At 34.1% G+C, this 21,982-nt stretch overlaps 2 protein-coding genes across 2 annotated transcripts in view; one reads left to right on the forward strand and one right to left on the reverse strand.

Annotated features, from left to right (window-relative positions):
• Positions 1 to 21,982, forward strand: part of LOC108904281 (kelch-like protein 26) — a 35,028-nt gene that overhangs the window by 7,217 nt on the left and 5,829 nt on the right. The window contains exons 2-5 of the mRNA XM_018706765.1: positions 15,091 to 15,262; positions 15,323 to 15,451; positions 16,365 to 16,749; positions 18,329 to 18,772. Of these exons, the coding sequence (XP_018562281.1) occupies positions 15,118 to 15,262; positions 15,323 to 15,451; positions 16,365 to 16,749; positions 18,329 to 18,772 (1,103 nt within the window). The 5' untranslated portion in view covers positions 15,091 to 15,117. The remainder of the gene's footprint in view (positions 1 to 15,090; positions 15,263 to 15,322; positions 15,452 to 16,364; positions 16,750 to 18,328; positions 18,773 to 21,982) is intronic.
• On the reverse strand, positions 4,674 to 11,262 carry LOC108904275 (IQ and ubiquitin-like domain-containing protein). The gene is made up of 2 exons (XM_018706760.1): positions 10,799 to 11,262; positions 4,674 to 6,012 (listed from the first exon to the last, which is right to left on the reverse strand). Exons 1-2 carry the CDS (start codon positions 11,260 to 11,262, stop codon positions 4,674 to 4,676), a joined length of 1,803 nt encoding a protein of 600 aa, XP_018562276.1.

The following is a 21,982-nucleotide window of genomic DNA, read 5'->3' on the forward strand; positions in this document are numbered from 1 at the left end:
TATATATATATATATATATAAAGAAAAAGTTCCTACTTTAAACATGATTCGAGATAAATTAAGTGATTATCCTGATTATAATTATAAATCTTTAGATACTTTGCGACATGTTTTATTACAATGCGGGTTTAAACATAAAAATCTTGACAATCGTATGGCAATTATGGAATCACGACGTATAGTTGCACTTCGAGAAGATTATATACAAAAAATTAGAGAATATCGTCAACTAAATAGGAATATATCTCGGAATATAGTATATCTAGACGAGACGCAAAATTTTTCTTGACGCCTATGGATTCCGTTTAGATAGTTTATGTAGAATGTTTTTATGCGGTTCCAACTGATATCGTGACGAATTATACTCAAAACGTCTGGTAGATCCGTCGTCTATTTCCTCCGCTACATATAAAACTTGGACAAATGATTGAATGATTCATTAAGGCTTTGAACAGGGTAGATGTAGTTGAGAGATAAATTTCCCAAAATTAGCAGTGCTAAATCGAAATATGATATATTCGAATGGCCTCAAATTCATAAAATGTTGTGTGATCAAGATATTGTATTGAAAATGAATGAAACTGATCACTTTTTGATAGAATTTTCCAACTCGATTTATTTATTCTTCATAACGCCTATCTAAGTTTTTAAACACCCTGCAGTATTACAATGTAGTCGTTTCCCATTTCTTTTATAATTTATTTTATGTAAATATTTAGCATGTATTTTGTGTAACTTTTTTGTTTTTCGATCTCTGTGCAAAAAAGTACAAAATATTTTTTCTTCGATTGACATTAAAGGCGTAGTTTTAGTGACAGCTCTCAGGCACTGAAGTATCACATTTACTGCCTTAAGCATTTTAATCATTTTTGCCACTAAATTAAAAATTAAGATTTAACCAAAGTAATTTTATGTATCGTATTTATAGTGAAATTAGAACAGCCCCTTTTTTTTTAAACATTTACTTCGTCTATGTAGGTTGAGATGTTTTCATTAGTAGATGGTTTATGAACTATTGAATCCTCCAAAGTGGTTAAATTATTTAAAAATCGTTTCCAGCACTTGATGTACTTGCAGTAGGGAAATCTTTCTTTGCTAACATCTGATTTACGTGTTATGGACTCTTTAATATAGCCTTCAGCGAGGCCTTCAGTTAAGAAACGCAGTAACGTGTTTTGGGGTTTTCTCAAATGTATAATTTTCTATTAATTGATTATATGCTTTACCATTTGAATATTTAAAAAAATATATGTTGCTATCTATTTGTGTAGGTCTTGAGGTACTATATTTCCGATTTATTTCTAAATATTCGCTTACAATAAAGAATGTTTTTTCTTAGTTTTTTTTTTTTGTTGGCAGAGTGATCAGCAATCTATTTCCCATATCTTCAATATCTCCTATTTTTATTTAAAGTTATTCATATCGACACGCCCCAGATATGGTAAAATCATTGCCATCTAAAGCAATATCGTTATCCATCCTATTGCTGGTTCAAGAATGCTTTTAATTTCAGATACTTTCCAATATCGATGTTGTTGTAGACATTGAAAGTAGCTATGAGCATCGTATATATTGACCATAATGAAGATTTCATTCTTTTGCCTATTTTAGAAAAATATACTAATAGTACATTTTCTGAAAAAGACAATGTTATTTTCGGCCCGGTAATCAATAAATTTTTTATATGTTTACTGATATAATTTTCTTCGATTTTTCTGGTAATAAATTATGCTCTTTTTGCTTTGCTTAAGATTCCATGGTTTTAGCTTCCTAGGTACACATCCAAAGAGTGAGATCAGTCATTTCGTTAGCGTTTTGTTCTGATTAAATCGAGTATATTTTGCAGATCTACACTCAGGCGACTACACAGCCACCAGTGGCGTATACAGGGGGAGCAACTGGCCCCTTAATTATTTTCTGTTAAGTCATCCTTAGAATGTGAAATTTGTACTTAATTTTACTTTAAATTAACCAAGGTCACTCACTTTTTGTGGTATATAAGCAACAGCTTATAAGACTAATTTATTTATATAAAACACACCATATTCCGTTCTGATCACAGTCGACACTCGCAGACGGCGGACATTTCTATTTTTTGTGGTCACTCCCAGTTAGTGAAAGGCCTACTTTTGTTCTCATGCATTAGAAAATACCTACTACAACTGCACTGAAATTGTCTCTTAATGCAGCGTAATTCTTCCAGTCGAAGCTAGTTTTCCAATAAAATTTACATACAACATTCACTGCCAGCTATTTACATTTATTTGTCCTGGCGATGTGAAACGATCAAGAGGTAACCTTTGAGCTTAAAAATTGTGGTTTCTTTCAAGGTTGCCAAAATTACATTAGTCACGATTGCGGAGGTGCTACAGGAATGTTACTCTTGTTAGCGGCGTAGATATTTCTTACATTTTTTTAAGTGTGATCGGAATAATATTTCAGTTATAATAATATACAGTATTGAATATTACGACTAAAATTGATTTGCAATGTTTTTATACTAATTTTTGTGTGGTCGACCAGTTAGACCACCATATTTGATACCCATCATTATTTTTCACAACAAAAAATATCGTACAGTCTTAGAAACTGTAGAATATGTTATTTAGGGTGCTTCGTTCGAAACGTACATTTCTTTTTTTCGCTCCATTGACGAAATATTGTTCAAGATACTGGAAAAAATATTCTCACCAAACTTCAGCTCTTATTTTTAATTTTTAGTTCCCCTATTTGATTTTAAAATTTTCCTATTCATTTAACAAGTAAGCCATTTCACGTTATTTTATTGCCCATTTGACATTCTTTTGTAGACATCTGAAAAGCAAGGTATATGGTCACAGAACGGCAACATTTAAGATCTGACAACGCATTCGCCGTGAAATCAGTCAAATACCACCCTGAAACAATCAGGAATGTGCAGAGAGTTTGTCGATAGACTGGATCATTGTCGAGCTGCAGGCGGTCGGCAGGTTGAACATTTGATTCATTAAAATCTAATAAAAAGAACTATTTCAACAAAATGTGTTTATACCTTCGAAAAAAATTTGTTTTGGATTTTTTCCAAAATTTTCTCAAACATGTAGCACACCAAATTAATCAGAAGCTTTCATACGGCCCAATAAAAAAAAGGTGGATACACTTTAAAACAGCAACCCTACCCCCCTCACCCGCCATCACTGGTTACATTTTTGAAAACTGAATTTCTGTTCATCCCCCAAAAAAAAAACAAAATTGACCTACAGCAACCCTATCCTCCTCCCGCCATCACTGGTTACATTTTTGAAAACTGAATTTCTGTTCATCCCCCCAGAAAAAAAACAAAATTGACCTACCCAAGCGATTTTTCCAAAATTTTCTCAAACATGTAGCACACCAAATTAATCAGAAGCTTTCATACGGCCCAATAAAAAAAAAGGTGGTTACACTTTAAAACAGCAACCCTATCCCCCTCCTGCCATCACTGGTTACATTTTTGAAAACTGAATTTCTGTTCATCCCCCAAAAAAAAATAAAATTGACCTACAGCAACCCTATCCTCCTCCCGCCATCACTGGTTACATTTTTGAAAACTTAATATCTGTTCATCCCCCCAGAAAAAAACAAAATTGACCTACCCGAGCGATTTTTCCAAAAAATTTCCAGTTTCCGAAATTTGCATGACATTGTGCACACTGTATGTTCTGCATCAACTGGAATTTTTTATTTCTCCATAATTGTTTAATGAATAATGTTTCAGTTATAAGATGCAAAATATGACAAGAAAGAACAGAATAAAAAGTTAATCTTGAGTGAAAAGTGATAAAACAAGCAAACTAATAAAGAAGAATAAAATGAAAACAGGAAGGTCATATGGGCAAGAATAATAATTACTGGAAAATGACAAGGTCTGGTTTATTTTCGGTCGGCCTCATTCTTTTTATCTATGAAGTTATTTTAATTGTACTATCGCTAAAAAAGTGTTTCTATGATAATAAAACGGAAAAGATTTATTATCTGAAGCTATTAATGTCTTTATTTTATTAAAGTCGCAGTTGTGGTCTTTGTGATGCATTAGAAATCTACTGGACTGAGATCAAATTTTTAAAAATACTCAACGGTACAAAAATTCGGGAATTGACACTGACATAATTATATAAAAATTCAGTTGTTTGCCTTTATTTAGTTATCTCTTTACATCAAATAGCTTCATAAATATTCACATTAATGTACTAATGACGGTTGCCCAAAATTATTTACTTAAGGTACAATAAAATATTTGGATGTGATATTTTTCAAAAACTTCAACATCGTGGATCTCGAAAACTAGGACATTCATAGAATTGTTTTCCCTTAAATGAAAGGAATCAATGACCCGGACCCCAGCTGGCCTTCAATGGCCTATATTAGAGAGATCCCCCTGAGCAACATCACCACCTTTTTCACTGTAATAGGCTGGCTGGCGGCTCAGGTGGATTGATCTCTCTAATGGGAGGAAGTACAAGGGGCCCAAAGGGGCCTAAGTGCTGTAGCTTTGCTACCCTCCACACAACTCCAGAACTCCAGAGCAGACCCGGTTCCCAACGTACTCGTACTTAAGACCAAAAAAATGACCAATCTCATTTATTTTTCGTATCCGTTTATTTTGGGTACATATTACAGCACTAAGACAACTTCGATCACAGTTACATAAAAAATTATTCTATTGGCCCAAACAAGCAGTCATACTCGGGTTTGTTGTAAAATTCAGAATCGTCCTCTAACCTGCAGTCATTTTTGGCATAATCAGTGAAATGTTTGTCGTAACCTACTAGTTGCGAGAAGTGCTTCTTAGCCAAGGCATGCTTGTTGAAGATGTGGTTTATGAACTCTTCTTCGTAAACCTCCTCCAAGTCCTTTATATCCAGATGTGCCCTTGCCTCGTCCACTGTAAGCAAAATACAGTTCCAAGGTGACCATTCCTCTTTAACCTTCCACCTGCACAGTCTCAACTGGTATTGATCTGTACATTCCGACAACGCTGAGTGCCCGTGCCAGATATATGTCATGATATAGTGGATGTCTCTGTCTTGCAGGATGAAGGCCACTGACGATGTAGCTTTGTGGAGGCGTTCGTAGTTTCTAATTTGCCTCAGAATGAATCTATAGGGCGACAAGTCGATCCAAGGCTCTTCGGACTTATCCAACCACTTACAGCTGGTGCAAACCTTTATTGTGTCCATTCTAGCGTTCAAGGTGAATTTATCCACAGTTTTAAGCTTTTGGCACCGCTGACAGAGCAGCAGGTTTTTCTCCATGTGCTTCTGTTTCATGTTCTTCATGTACGTGGTGACTCCCTCGTTGCACTCTGGCAACTGGAAGTGACGCACCACCATCGCCTCAATCCGCAACTCCAAAGTCTCCAAATATTTCTCGTCCATTCCCCTAACTATCAACTCACATGCCCTGTCTATGAGGGGTACGATTTGTTTCCTGTCGTCACAGACATGGCTACACAGATATTCCTTTATTTTGAGGTATATTTCCAATCTTTCTCCTCTTTTCAATGACTTATCGCAAAGGTTCTTGTATAAAGCGAAAAATTCGCGACCCCTCTGCGTCTGCAAAGTATCCATGGAGATGTGCAAGTGTTTATAGTCGCTGTACCACTCAATAGGCGTACCGATAGCTTTGAAGAAATCCAGAGTCTTCTTTACCTCCATGTCTTTGGCCGCCTTGTTCTTTATATTCTGTATCGATCGTAAGATCTCAACTTCCTTATCCAAGACCAAGTAAAACTCGGCTATTTTAGAGGGACCGCAGTGCGTGGAAGATATCCTGGCCAGTTCAGCTTTTTTCCATCGTTCCACCATCGTGTACAACATGGCGAAATCGTCAGGGGTTATTGGGAACACTTTGCTGATGATATCTCGTCTTCTGCGTTCTTCGTCCTCCCTTTGTTCGCGTTCTTCTAGCTCCCTCTGCAGGCGCACTCTTTTCTGGTATTCTTCACTAAGTTCCTTTATGCATTTCCTTAACTTCCATGACCGATAATATCTGAAACGCAGATCAGTCTAGATAAAAGAAGGTTTTTGGCGTTGGTGATATAAGGCTTGTTTTGGTTCTGTTAGTGGACAGTCCTAGAATATTTGAGAATCGTTACCCAACTGTATTGTCAGTACGTCTTGGCTTAGATGGTCTTGTAAATGGAATGGTCGACTAATTTGAACCGTTCTCTGTCGGAACCAAAACACACCTGCAGAGTTAAGAAATATACAGGATGGCAAAAAATAGTCTTACAAACTACCCGCTAAAATATGTTACAATGGAGCCATAACTTCTTAAAGCCTAAATTAAAAAGTTGGCAAACGTTGTTGCAATAAAATTCATACATGACGTAGAAAGAGCAATTTTGGCTAAGATGAGAGATGTTTGTCATCATAATATTTGAACTCGTCGAATTCTGCTCAAAAATTCGAAAATAATTCCAAATCAGTAGTTGGCACAAGTTTTACAAAATTACTCAACAGCATTGGTTCCTTACATTAATATCCTACATCTCTACACATATCGGTTGGTAGTCTAACTGTTTAAGTGGCCGCGTTTTTAGGTTGCCTTCATTCTTGAACTGAACGTTGGATAGAGTAAATCCATGGTACAAAAAATACAAGATATGATATTCCCGTGAACCAAAACCGGTTGGCTTGACGCATGACGTCAGCTGAGTGTGAATTGGCGACAGAATACTTATATAACGTCACAGACATGGAGACTACACAGTCACAGGAACAAGCGGATCACGTGCATATCCACAAATTGGCGCGTGTACGCTCCACTACATCTCCAACTGATGTTATAAACATGACTGCGGTTATGCGCAATATCATATCTTCTAGTCTTTGTATCATGGGGTAAATCGTTCCTAGGCACAAATACGGCCTATCGATTAATAATATGCCGCCTCCTCACCTGCACAAATCTTCATCTTCTGGGCTAACCATTCAAGAAGGGTTTTTGTATCACCACCAATAACATTAGAACTTTGAAAAAAGTAAATAATTTGTCTTTTACTGGTGGATTAATTACTTCTTATTTACTGAGTTTTCCGATTTGAAACAAGATTACCTTTTTTTTATTTAGAATCCGAACTTTTGGTGTTTGAAGCAAACCTTTGAAAAAAATTAAAACAAACAAGTTATGTTAGAAAACATTCCACACTTTGTTAATTGTTTATGAATTTTATTTTAACATCATCAGATTTAAAAAAATCATTAAAATAGTTCAATAGTGCATTTTAGACAGTAGTGTTTGTGAATGATTGCTTTAATGCTAAATAATTTAAAACTACATTTGGCCTTTGAATCTGATTAGCAAAAAGTTCCAATACGAAATATTGAATCGAATTCTGTGGAATCTTAGAAATTACTATAAATAGGAAAAAACGTGATAAATTTTCGAGTTGGATTTCCAAGACAAATTCAACTGTTATATCAGATATTTGGTATTATCATTTATTTTCAAGTTGCAGGGCAATATTGATTTATGAAATATTTTTTTATTACTCTTAAAATAAAAACACACCACAGAAATGACACAACCCCCAAATCCAAAGCCAAAGGCTGTGCGGAAGGAGGCTACACTTGAAAAAACTCGGACAATTAATTAATATTAAAGGAATAACTGCTTCTTATGAACTTTTCGGTGCGGAACCGATTAATCATAGTTTTTAGTAAATTTCATGATTACAAAACTATGAAACATATTTTTTTATTGGGAAGCGTAGTTAGCTATGGTCTAAAAAGATAGATTTTTTTTGGTTTATTCATAAACAATATTATTATTTTTTACAGAAATAGTTGGTACTTTTATTAGCCGTCAGAAATATTATACAGGGTGATTCAGGTTTAATCTGAAAAACTTCAGGAATCGATTGAACAGGTTAAAATAATGTTCATGATATAAACTTATTTCCTAAATCGCACTGTTTCGGAGACAGAGGCCGTTGAAGTAAGATTTTTTTCCCGTTTTTTCTTCATAACTTTTGAACTACTCATCCGATTGAAGTGAAGCAATTGTTGCGAGATTTTTGGCGGCCTTGCGATAGAGAAGGATGGCTATAATGAAGGCGTCTCATAGTCACCGCCCGTTTCGCCCTTCCACAAATAAGATCCACTTCCACTTGTAATTCAGCGACCGGTGGTCATCTTTGTTTTCGTCGTTTGCCTTTTCTGTAATAGATGTCACTACTTATACAATTCCGACTTCGATGTTAATACAATCCGTTAACAGAGGGCAGCACAATTTGTCTAAGGTGAGGCGTAGCCCTAGAAAGAGTGATGCCGGATCTACAGATTTTTTTGGAATTAGGGGAAATAGGGAATTTTGCTTTATTTCTTGGGATTTTTAAGTCATTTTAAAAAGTATGCTTAAATAACAACTAAATGAACTTTAAATGCACCTAAGCACTATACTCCATTTGAATAACTTCTCAGTAGGGGAAACAAGGTCACCAGATTTACAAACAGAAGTATCTACTAGCTACTGTAAAAAGTTTTTTTTTGTTACGCGTTGTGCTGCCCTCTGTTAATGGATTGTATTAACATATTGGAATACCGAAGTCGAAATTGTATAAGTAGTGGCATCTATTAAAGAAAAGCCAAATGACGAAAACAAAGATGACCACTGGTCGCTGAATTTCAAGTGGAAGTGGTTCTTATTTGTGGAAGGGCGAAACGGGCGGTGACTATGAGACGCCTTCATTATAGCCATCCTTCCCTATCGCACGGATTTCTATGACTTACTTTATCGCTCTCACGTAACGGCCGATGAACCATGGGAACTTTCCGAACCTGTATATTATAATGTTATACAAAGTGTCCCATATTGAATACATTGCAATATCTTCTTAGGGAAGCACTTTCAAGAAGAACTTTTTAGGCAGAAGTTGTAGGGTTTCCAGCGGGACATTCGACTTTGATCCAAAGGTCAACCGTAGTGGTCATTTGAGGGTCAATTTGGATTTTTAGATATGATAGTTATATATTTCTGACACCGGAAGTTGTTAGTGGAGAATTTTACGTTCAAATATCTTTATGTTATGGGTCAAAGTTATTTTAGGGTCAGATAATGTTCTGAAAAAGATTTTGAGTTATTTTTTTTTGGAACGCACTTACCACGAAAGATTCTGGTTGAAAATCTTATAGTTTGATGGGATCATACGATGATGACCTTAACGATGACCTAGAGGTCAAGTTTGAAGGTTCTTTGAAGGTCAAATCAAGTTATGAAATAGGAGAATCCTGTTTGCAGCCCTATTAACTTAAAGCAAGATCGTTATGACCCAGCTGGTCAAGGCAAGATCGCGATGACCCAGACAGTGAAGGCAACGTCATTATGATCCGGCCAGCCGGATCGAAGCGATATTGCGTATGCTATCTGGGTCGTAGCCATCTTGCCTTGACTGGCTGGGCCATAACAATCTTGCCTTACCTTGATCGGGCTGCAAATAGGGTTGTCCTATTTCGTTAACTTAATTTGACCTTCAAAGAACCTTCAAGCTTGACTTCTAGGTCATTGTCAAGGTCATCATCGTATGATCGTATCAAACCATAAAACTTTCGACCAGAACCCTGCGTCGTAAGCGTTTTCCATCCTTCGTCGTAAGTGCTTTCACAAAAAATATCTCAAAATTTTATTCAGAACAGTATTTGACCTTAAAATAACCTCACTCACTTTGACCCATTACATAAAGACGTATCTGAATTTATTAAATTAAAATTAAAACTTTCTGGTCCATGCAAATGACCTCTACGGTTGACCTTTGAGTCAAGGTCACCATCGAACTTTTCACTACACTCAACTTATATCTGAAAAGTTTTTCTTCAATGTTGCTTACCTAAGAAAATATCGCAATGCGTTATTTAAAATGGAACACCTCGTATATTAATTATAATTAATGTCAATTCCGTGCGTATTAACATCAGTTCCATATTTACAACTTAACACGGAACTGACAACATGGAGCTGTCCTCATAAATTCATCAAGAAATCCGCTAAATTATTATTAATAGGTATTACACAACGAGAATATCTACGGACCTGCTGCAAAATATTAAAAACAAACATTAAACGAAATTTTAATTTAAAACAAATCACTTTTTTTGTTATAAAATGTAAATTTCGAAGTTAAAATATTGAAAGAAAATAATTTATGAAACTGGAACGAAAAATGTCTACATTATTTTAACGAAGGATGGATTAATACAACACATGAAAGTGATGTTACAGCTAAAAAAAATGTTTCTTGACCACCAGAGAAAATTAAAAATAAAGTATGTCGAGTTTTTTTAGAAAATTTTCAAAATCGTGTTTATTGCTTCCCTATAGGTATATGCCATTATTTCTATTTATAGCCACGTGACCAGTAATTTTGTTTGGAATAGTAATTTTATTTTCTTTGTGTTGGCTATTAAATTTTGGGTAAAATTAAATATGATTAAAATAGTAAGATCAAGGTTACATTAAAACACAACGTTCTGTTTCACCGTCTGTGAATGGTGTAATTTATCACGAGATACTTTTCAACAAATCAGTGATCGCATTATCTCGAGCGTAGACGTAACGGTTTGTCATTGTTCATTGTAAACGAATCATGAATATTGGCCAGATTTAGGGAATTTTCGTTACCAGTACCAATAGTGCAATGTCGGGTTGCCTAAGCTCGGCGGTCAGTGACTTGTAAACATTTATGAAGACTATATTTGTTTGCAACACTACTTCTTGACATCCTGTACATGCAAAAGTATAAATATATACTACTCTTCAGGAAATACAACCCACTTACCGTTTAATGGTTCTCACTTTTCCAGCAACATCCAATCGTTTCTCCCTTTCATCGGCGGTTTCGTAAGGTCCCGAAGTCACAATCTTATCTGAAAGGCTGGGAATGTAAATGTCCTTCGTAGCCACTTGCGTAGCTCTAGAATACTCCATTTCAGTCCTCCTATTCTTTAGAATGTACGTTTGGGTGTCCCTGTGACTTTTCATCTCCGGTGGAACTCTAGACTTTAAAGGACCTGTTTGGGTGTACCCATGGAGGTATTTTACGCCAGTGGTTACGTGCCTGTACCCTCCCAAGAACGGTTTTTCTATAACACGGTTCTCAATTTCTACCACCACGTCTTTTTCTCCGTCTTTTTCCGTCTCCACATGCACGGTGAGGATATCAGGAACCACCAAATCTTTATACACGTTGACTATATCAATTCTGAAGGCACTGTCGTTGGTGAGGATCTTCAGCTGAAGCATATCGTACTGGTCTGGTTTAAGTATTTCCAATTTATGGAATTCAGGGACAACATCCTGATTGTGCAGCAGCACTAGCTTCTCGGAAGGGACCCCGAGTAGTTGTTCCAGACGTTGCTTCACGATGTATATATTGATATCACTTGGAAAGGACTGAGTGAAGACCTCAGAATTCTCAGTTTCGAACTTTACCGTTAGAATGGTGCCAGTCTTCTTCCCGGAGGTCGAGTCTGCTGTTGTCGAGGAAGTCGTTTCCGTCGATGTGGACTCCGCCATTATTCCGGTTGGAGTGGAAAAATGTAACAAACGATACTACTGTCGCGAATTTTCTGACTTACACTCTATGAACTGTTATTTGGTAACCAGGCAACGACAATCTCCAGTTATTGATCTTTTTTACCTTTGCGGATTGGATAGTCGCATTTTTATTTATTGAAATGGGAGATGTCGCCGTGATGATTTTCCGTATCTATTTTTAAAATTATTGCGGAAAATATAGGCCCCGTTCAGTTGAAATGATTTGTTCGGGCCTTATCTTCAGTGTTCCAATTTGTAGTTGTACAGACACAATCCATTTTACAGTAAGTAAAAAGCAAATAAAGCCGAATATTTCTTATTAAACTTTTTTATATTTGCCATTCTGGTGATTTTATTGAGGTTAGTAAATTTACCACAATTAATAAATTACAGGAACCAATAAACACGGAAAATTTGTCATTCAATATACAGGGTTTCCGGAAACGAGTGGATTATAATAATAAATCGTTTGTTTGTTGGCGCTCAAGAAACTATAATTATGATACATGTTTTATCACAATAAACGGAACAAAACATACATGAAAATTAAAAAAAAACGTAACATTTTCTGATTCAAGTTACCTTTATTCTTAAATCTACTAATTTATACATTTAACCAAATAACCAATGATTTTACTTCCTTAAAATCTTACTGTTTTTTTATTTAACTTTTTGAAGTATTTCATTGGTTAGTATAGAGTAGGGGGAGGGGGCGTTAACAACAAACATAGAGAATAATCTTTGTGTATAAAGAGTATAAGTTCCAATATAGATCATATTGGTTTTTTTTATTAAAAAATTTATTTTCAAAAAATGATTAAAAAAATTATTTTACTTGTAATGGATGTCCGAAAATTTTTTCGAAATCTCAATATTAACGGAGTTACATAACCTCAGATTTATTTTTTTAAACTCATATTTGCTCTTATAAAAAAATCGTTAAAATTCTAAAGCTTCAAGAGGTTTATTTATTTACAAGAAAATTTACTTTTGTGATTTTTGAAAACTGTTAACTTCAAATCAAAGATCATTAAAATGTATTACAAAAAAGTCTTCTTGTTCCAAGTGCACAGCCCAAGAAAAAAATTGTTTAATTTTTATCAATTATTTCCTTTCAAATTCCAGAAAAAAAAAATATTAGTAGGGCTGTCAGAACTGCGCCTCGGGACATAGGCGTACGCATTATTTATTAAAAAGAAACAAATTAAATTGTCTACAATACATCACCATAAATACCAAGAGATAGGTATTAATTACGCAACATCCGCACGATAACGAAGCAACAGTATACTTACGTGACATGAGCGTGAAAAGCATTCTGAGGCAGCGACTCACGCATGTCTCGGTTGACTCGCTTGACACGCCATTGAATTGCGGCCTTATTTATAAGTTATTCTGAACCTTAAACACTGTTTAACTGTAATTACTCCATCTCGATAAAAATATATATTCATAATAAGCTAGATCGGTAAAAATTTGTTAGTAATATCTCTTTGTGGCTTGTTACGGCTTGTTATGAAAATACAGTTGCTGTCCAAAAATACAACTAGGCTTCTCCAAAAATACAATTGTACTAATAATGCTAACAGAATTAACAAAAGGTAATAGGTTTTTTCTCTCCTCTTTTTTGGAAAGAGCTTCCGGATAACATAAGACAATTTTCGACCGTTATAAGACTTAACACTGGAGCAAGGAAGTTATCCATGAGAGCATATTGAACCCTATATAACATTCTTATTATATACCTAAAATAGTATTACTACCTACATCTGATTTTAAATTTAAAAAAATTAATCAGTGTAATTAGATGCTTTGACATATTTGAATGCTTGCAACTGTATCTATTAAACAACTTTCTTTTATGTTAACATCCTACTTCCTTTATTAACTGTTTAAAGTTATTGTTATCGACTTGGAATAATGTTTTTTAATATTAATTTGATATTTCATTAATCATTTGAAAAACTCTAAATAAAAAAGTTATAATTAAATTTGCAGTCATTTGTTAATTATCGGTAATACTCGCATATACATATGTCAAATCTGAAAAGGAATCGTCTAACTGAAAAAATTATGACCAAAAATGTGTATTATTTGGCTATGTAACTTCGTTAATGTTGAGTTTTTAAAAGAATGTAGTTTTTAAGAATCCTTTCTAAATATTTTGCTCATAATTTCCGGACACTTATAATTAAAATAAATTTATTTTTATATAATAAATTAAACATTTATCATTGTTATCTATTACATTTGTTATGTTTATCACCGTATTATAACAGTTTAAGTTAATTGTCTCTTTTTGAGGCACGCTTTCTTAGATCTGAAGGCGTTGATCGCACTGGCCGCGGACGACTTAATTTCTAATGATATGGACAATGTCATCAATTAGGCGGACCTTTTGTCCTATGTATCTAATGGATCTGTACAAAAAAAAAAAATACTAATACAATTTTTGAAAATTGGCAAAATATCGTAGTAGGCTTAACAATGAATAAAATATATTAGAATTTGACCCGTAAACCTATAAATTGGGACAGCTGTATAAATTATCAAAACAGACGCGCCGTCATCTCAAAAATCGATTTCTTCTTGTAACTGTTCTCATTACCAACGGTTTTATAACAACAATAAACAATGAGGCCGTACTCTCGTAATTATCACCGTTAATTGAATATTGTTCCACCGTTACGAAAACTGGCCGTGTGAGAAGGCACCAACATTTCACCACTTTGTTACGTAATAGTTGTTATTAAAGCAACAATAATGTTCCGGGTAATAAGATACAAGAATGGTACCAGACACGTCTAGCACAAAGGATACTCTGGCCATTAGCCTGAAGATCGTTGTATTAAATGGAATGTAAATTGTTCCATGTTAAAATATTCCTGTAATAGCCTGCGCTTTTTCCGGATTTGTGGCCTATTAAACATTTTTTGTTATCTCTACATTTTCATTCTTTTTTCTATAATGCTATTTTTTAACCTAACATACACAACTAACACAAAAAATCTTGAATGTAACTAATTTCCATGATATTTTTTTATGAACAGATGGGAGATGAATGATTTCTATATTTCTTAGTGACAGTATCATAAAAAATATATAATAGTGACGTTAAAAGTATATGCTTAAGTAATAGTGAATAATTACGCAAATACAATTAACCTTTTTTTTAAAACAACCAGTTGGTCAACGTCCAGTGGACCATCTGCCTCATTATATTTACAGTTACATCGCTAATTAATTTTATAATAGCACTAAATTAAGTGTCACCACACTTATCTAATACTGTACATAAAAATGGCTCTTTGCGCGATTGGCAGAATTGGAAATATTTGTTTCGGATTGCAAAAGTTAATTTCACGACAATTAATGGATCAAATAAACTACTATTATAGCTAACACAGCAGTTGCTGTTACTTAGGTACATTCTAGGTTACAATAAATCCGCCTGTTCATGTACAGTATTGCGCATTTTGAATGGCCTATAGTGTTTATCACTTTGCGTTGGTTCTTAATGATATATTTTTTCAGATATATTAGTGGTAGAAAATTTAAAAAATGACAAAGACAAAAGAAAAGTACCTACATGATAAGCCTTTCAACACCATTTGCTATGAGCACGCCTTTCACCAAGCCAACCTTCTAGAGGGACTGAATTCCTTGAGGCAAAAAGGCGCATTGCTGGATATTACCCTAGTCATAGGTAGACAACGTTTCGAATTACAACTCTTTGCATATTTATTGTGTTTTTTTTTTTTTATAGAAGGCACAGTCTTCAGAGCACATAAAGCAGTATTAGCAGCATGTAGCGACTATTTCAGGGCCATGTTTACGGATAATATGCTAGAAGCAAGGCAGAATGAAATTTGTTTAAATGGCCTTACAGCGACAGGTAACACTCCACCTTCATCTCTTGCTTTTTTTAATTACGTTTCAGGTGGCCCTAATTTTGGTAACTTTGTTTATATATTTTATATATTATGTCTGTATTTGTTCAGTGTCTCTCTAACGATACTTATATTTAGGAAAATTTAAATATCATCATCATTTAGTCATATTTTACTGTTGTACATGTTATTACTGCCGTTGTTCCTGCTGCTGATGCTGGTGTTGTTGTTGTTGTTGTTGTTGTTGTTGTTGTTGTTGTTGTTGTTGTTGTTGTTGTAGCTGTTGCTGTTGCTGTTGTAGATCAATAGCGTCAATAACAACGACAACTTCAGCAGCGGTAATAACAACTACTGCTGCAACTATTACTACTACAGCAACAATATCGACAACAACAACAACAACAACAACAGATGCAGCAACATCAGCAATATCAATAACAGCAATAACGACATCTAATCTAAAATCTAAGGCAACAATGTGGATAATGCTCTTAAATCTTGTTACTTGCACTGGTTTCCTTAGTTGACAGTATGCATAAGGAGGTTACGAAGCGTTCTACCGAGTTTGCAAGGAATTTTTTGACTACTACAGTAAGGAATCTCTGACTATTTAGTAAGATATACTCTGATTATAATTAGTTGTAGTTACCACTGCTGTTGCTCTCGTTGTTATTGATTATATTGTATACAACAGCAACAGTTGCAACAACAACAACAACAGCAGCAGCAGCAGCAGGAACGACAGTAATAACTAACAAAAGCAGCAGCAACAGTAACAAATAAAGCAGACTTCTTTAATCTATAATAAAAGAGCGTGTCATAAAAATGACTATATGTATGTGTAATTTAACAAAACAATAGAATATTTAAACCAAAGAATAAAAATTATAATTTTTTGAAAGACAAACATTTTCACAGGATTTCACCAGTTGCTGGAATATGCCTACACTTCCCGACTGGCCTTAAACATTGCCAATGTACAAGATGTCCTAGAAGCAGCTTCTCATGTACAGATGGACGACGTCATCCAGACTTGTTCGGGGTATCTGCAGGCCCAGATAGATATCGACAATTGCGTGGATATAGCCACCATAGCCGAAACGTATTCCCTGACCCAGTTGCGGATGAAAGTCTATCGATTTATGAGTGGACATCTACTAGAGTTTTCTAACAGCGCAGAATTTTATAGACTTACACCTCAACAGTTAGAAAATCTGTTGGCGTTCGATTACCCTGTTGATTGTTCTGAAGCTGATGTACTGAGGGTCGTCCTTGCCTGGTTCTTTCACGTGGATACCAATGAGTATGTTACGAAGTACAGCTGTGGACAATAAAATGTTTCCAATGCTTACTGTTCAGTGTAATTACTGTATTTAGTAGAAATATGAGTTATGAAAGGACACTGAAACAATGCAATATAGACCCAGTAGGTAGTATGTGTTTATCAAAGTAAACCTTAAATTCAGTGGAAAATTAAAAAAAATAAATAATTGAAAAAGGTGAGTAGTGCAATTTTTAAAATAGTAGGTAGTGCAGTAGTAGTTTCTTTTAAATACAGTTATGTAAAAATAAATGTGCCTTTCTTACAATCTCTCTAATCTAAAAAATACTCAAATTATTCAAAAAATAAGCCCATTCTGCTGATATTCCGTATTTTTTCAAACTTATCAAAATTCAAAATTTTTTTAAGGAAATATTGCTTCTTGGCCTTCACTAACATAACTATTCTTGGTGGCCATTTTGTTTCTGGTAACGTCATGGTTTGACCGAGACTATACACTATACTGCTAATTGGTGTACAGACTGCCTTTAAAAAATAGTAATTTTTTTCTCAAATTCCCTAAAGCTGTGGCTACACACTTGAAGTGAATTGTGAAAAATATATTTGTTTTGTATTGTCAAGAGCAAATGGATCAGGGATTTTTCAAAATAAATGATTTATTTTCATTTTATGGCAGCTTAAAATAGTTTTTACTATTTGTCCATAAAAAAAAACAAAATCACGAAAGGCCAGGTTCCAAATTAAGCTAAATCTCTAATTCAGGTTTATAACCCTTAAATCTTAATCCATAGAAAACTATCAACCGTCGTGAATTTTGGTGGTCATTCACCGTATGAGATAATTTTTCTCCTGCATCCTGCCAAGACTGTAGGATATCAAATGTCCTTAATTTTACACCTTTGCATATTTTTCAAAATATACAAATTTTTTGCACAATTCAGCAATAGTATCCTTAGTAAAATTGCTGAATTTTCAACCTTACATAGATGGTGTTTGCATTTAACATAAAAAAGTAAATTCTGTGAATGCATAGTGAAGAATTTCTTGTGATAATATGCAACTAGAATCTTTTTGTCTTTTCATTTTGTTATATTAAGTATGCACATTTTTATTGCTTTATTTGTATTGTTTAAAGTCTATTACCTATTTTGTGGTACAAAAGTTTTAAAACAATAATAAAAAATGTATATTTTTGCATTCATGCCTTTTTATATTAAAAATATAGTATTGGTTGATTCATGAGGCAAATAAAAATGTCAATGTCTTGTCTTGAAAATAAGAAAATAAAAGTTGACCACCCTGTACAAAACACCATTTTATTTGTAAACATTATTTGTTGAATTTGGATACATTTTATATAAATACAAGAATAAGCAAACAGAACTACTTCCTACTACATTTGTTCCTATTTGGGTCAGGCTAAAATGCACTGTTGTCAGCAACCCCATTTAAATACCCAAAATTTCAACATTTCGCTACTTTGAATTGGAAAGATTTTATTGTCCACGGCTGTACAAAAATCGATACAATATGAAACTTCAACCAAAGAAATTAAATTTTTTTTTTGTGTCAGGAATACTATCTATAACTACAATTTCAGGTTAGACGTTCGCATAGCTTATGCTGTCCGAATAATTCGCTACATACACTTCACCGAGATCTCCAAAAGGAAGCTACACAGCATCCTGGACAAAACTTTTGAGGACAGGAAATACGAATGGCAGTTATACCGGCTCATTCTCCAAGAAGTTTGTCTGCAATCGGTCAAAGATAAGTCCACCTTCAGTTCCAATTTGCTCAATTCAAGGGGCATGGAGATGGCTGTGTTGAAGATCGGTGGATTTGGAATAAGTGGGATAACAAATGAGATAACCTACTGCTTTTCTACGGAGAGGAAATGGAAGCATCTGACGTCCATACCACACGTGGAGCAGTGTAATTTTGGAACGGCGGTGTTCAATAACGAATTGTACATAGTCGGTGGATGCTTTAACCAGTCTTTGCAGGAGAATATACATCCGTTTGGGTTTAAATATAGTCCAAGGTAAGAATATATATTTTTCAGGTTTATTTTTATTGGTTTATGAATAAATTCATTTCATAATTCACATATTTTCGACATTAGAATAAATAAAAGTTGCTTTACAGTTACCAGTTCTTGATCCAATAAATTGTTCAAAAAATTGTTATATCCTCTTGTAACACTTTTTTTTTTACAGGTTGTGATAAACTGTTCAATATATTTTTCAAGTTTAAAATAATGGATTTTTGTCATTAAATAATTGCAATAATAAACACATAAACAAGGGTCAAAATTGAAGAATGTAACACTAAAGTCGGTGCAATTGACTAAATATTAAGTTATCAAAATACATCGGAACAAGTTCCATTGTCTCAAATTTGCCAAAGTTTAATTATTTATTTCCTTATTTATTTAGAATACATTATCCTACCCTTTCAAGAAACCAGTTATAGTATGGGAAAGTAGAAATTATGTAAAATGCAATAAATAACTACAGGAAATAAAAAAATAAAGGCAGTAAAGAAAGAGAAAACATTGAATAATAAAATTACCTAAACACATTCTTATCTACCTACACTACTATAAAATGTATTTTTAATACTGGAAATCGTACAATAAAATATATCTAAACCATTCTCTAAAGAGTTATAATTTCAATACATAACAGACTGAACCTGTAAATGAAATGTGTGAACAAAATCAGGAAAACTTGAGTTCATCTAACGAGCGTTCAAATAAAAACGTGGTCAAGTTAGTTCTGAAAATTTGGACGTAGGGCGTAGCATATAGCAAATGAACTTAAACGTCATCTATCAAAGCGCTATATCGCCGCTATCAACTTCTATTGAGGAATGTTTCATAGAATTTCAAAATCAATTTCCCGGCGTTGTTGAGTACAAAATTTTCCAAAGTGCAGTTCAGCGTTGTGTTAATGTTTTTCGTGAAACGGGCAGTGTAACAAGAAAAGAAGGAAGCGGCCGACCTAAAAAGCGGACTGAAGAATTAAAAGAAAATGTCCAACAAATAATGGAAAATGCGCCAAGAACTTCTGTACGTGTTTTATCACAAATGGTGGGAGTATCAGTCGGTACCTGCCACACAGTGTTAAAAAAAGCTCCTTTAATTGTTTGTTATTGTTATCACGATTATTCTTTTAAATAAAGTTATATAGTCATTAACGTTATTGAAACTGACAGCTGCTATACAGCTCGTTAAGAAATGAGGTTAAGTTGGTCACTATAAGCTACTCCCTACGTCCAATGTGTCAGAGCCAACTTCGATCACGTTTTTATTTGAACGCTCGTTATAACACGTGTGTATGTATTAATATAACTTGGACAATTCGTTTATCAATTTAATTGAAAAGTTCGTAAATCTAAAACAAGTCTTAGTTATACAGGGTGGTCCGAATTTTATGCAGGAAACTTCGAGGCAAGATAGATCTTTTTAAAATAGTAGGTGGCCTTATAAACATAGATCTGGGGTGGCCTCGTTTTAGAGATACGGGGTGTTGAAGTTAAAAAAAAATTAATATTTTGTTTCTACCTCCAAAATCTATTAACCAATCCCAATAAAATTTGGTATTGATAATGTATGACAGTGGGCCTTGCATTCCCTAAAATATGAGCTCTAAAGGTTCAACCAGTGGTGTACAACTGGACAGGGTCGCGCCCTTTTTTATAAAAAAAACTACGCCACTGCATTTTTTTACAAATTATTGTAAGAGATTTATATTCTAATGCACAAAATACGTAAAAAAGGTAACTTGAATTTTTTCCCTAAGATTCGCCGTTCTCAAGTTATCCATACCAATACAATCCCCTTGTGGCAGACACTTCTAACCATAATATTACAAGATTCTTAAAAGTAAATGTAATTTGTAAGCATATCAACAAAATTCTTTACACCCGTCGCTTTCGTCTTTTTAAATTAAAACTATATTTGCAAAATCACGATCGGCGCAGTGAAAGGCAAGAAATTAAATTTTAAGACTATTTGACTACGATCCATGGCTAAGTACAACTTTCGGTAAGTAAATCGAAAATATTAAGAGTTCTGCATAAGGATGGCAGAAATCCGTACCATTTACAACCTGTGCAAAATTTACTTTCAAAGATGCAGAGAGACGCCTGAATGATTTGTTAGTATGTAGTTGTTAAACAAGTCACAACATAATCTAGGATTCTTACTAAGAATACTTTGGACCAATGAGGCTACGTTCACAAGGCGAGGGGTACTGACCACTATCATACATTATCTGTACCAAATTTCATTGAGTTTGGTTAATAGATTCCGAAGATACAAATAAAAATCAATTTTTTTTAATAACTTCAACATCCCGTATCTCTAAAATGAGGCCGTTCCAGACCTATGTTTATAAGGTAAACACCTACTATTTTAAATAGATCTATAGTAGAACCGTTTAAGATTGCCATTACGTCACATGTGTGTCCTAATATCAAAGACAGTCGTTGCAGACGTGTTTTCATTATTAAACGCGCTAAAAAGAGATACAATGATGGTATAAATGTCTTCCTAGTCTCAATCTATCACAGACAACCGTTCTAATATTTTATGTGTATTAGAGTGAAAGAAAATGGAGGACGTTTGTTGGGAATTAATTTTAGACTATAGTTTGACTAGCGCATTTAAAAACAGAACTGACAGCTTAAAAATTTGCCAGTTGTTTTGATCGCGTCTCCGTACTAACTGTTATATATATTTTCTAAGCGTTGAAATATCGATTTTTTGGCATATTTTCATATTCAATAACACCAGTATTAAAATTTGCCGGAAATCCAGATTTGGGAATTGTCAAGATGACATTTTGAATTATATGAAATCAGTAACTAATTTGACTAGGATTTTTCATCTTAGTTCATACGAATATTGCTTGTGACGCAATGGAAAAGATACAGCAGTTTTAGTTTATCTGTCCTCGAAGTTTCCTGCATAAAATTCAGACCACCCAATACATGGGTCGTTTAAATTCAATCATAAATTGATTGCAAACACCAAATGAGAACAAATATTATCAAATCAAATTATAACATAAATATTACAACATAACAGAATGCAGTAAAAAAAACAAACAAAATACAATTAAAAATTACATAACAAGTGATTTACAAATGCAGAAAAGTAAAAAATAAATTAAGTAATTAGAAAAATTGTTGGTTTTTCACAAAGATATGTAATGGTCTATTTCATGGGAAATTCAATTAAAAAAAA

Source organism: Anoplophora glabripennis, unplaced genomic scaffold, assembly GCF_000390285.2.
Source record: "Anoplophora glabripennis isolate ALB-LARVAE unplaced genomic scaffold, Agla_2.0 scaffold145, whole genome shotgun sequence".
NCBI classification, from domain to species: domain Eukaryota; kingdom Metazoa; phylum Arthropoda; class Insecta; order Coleoptera; family Cerambycidae; genus Anoplophora; species Anoplophora glabripennis.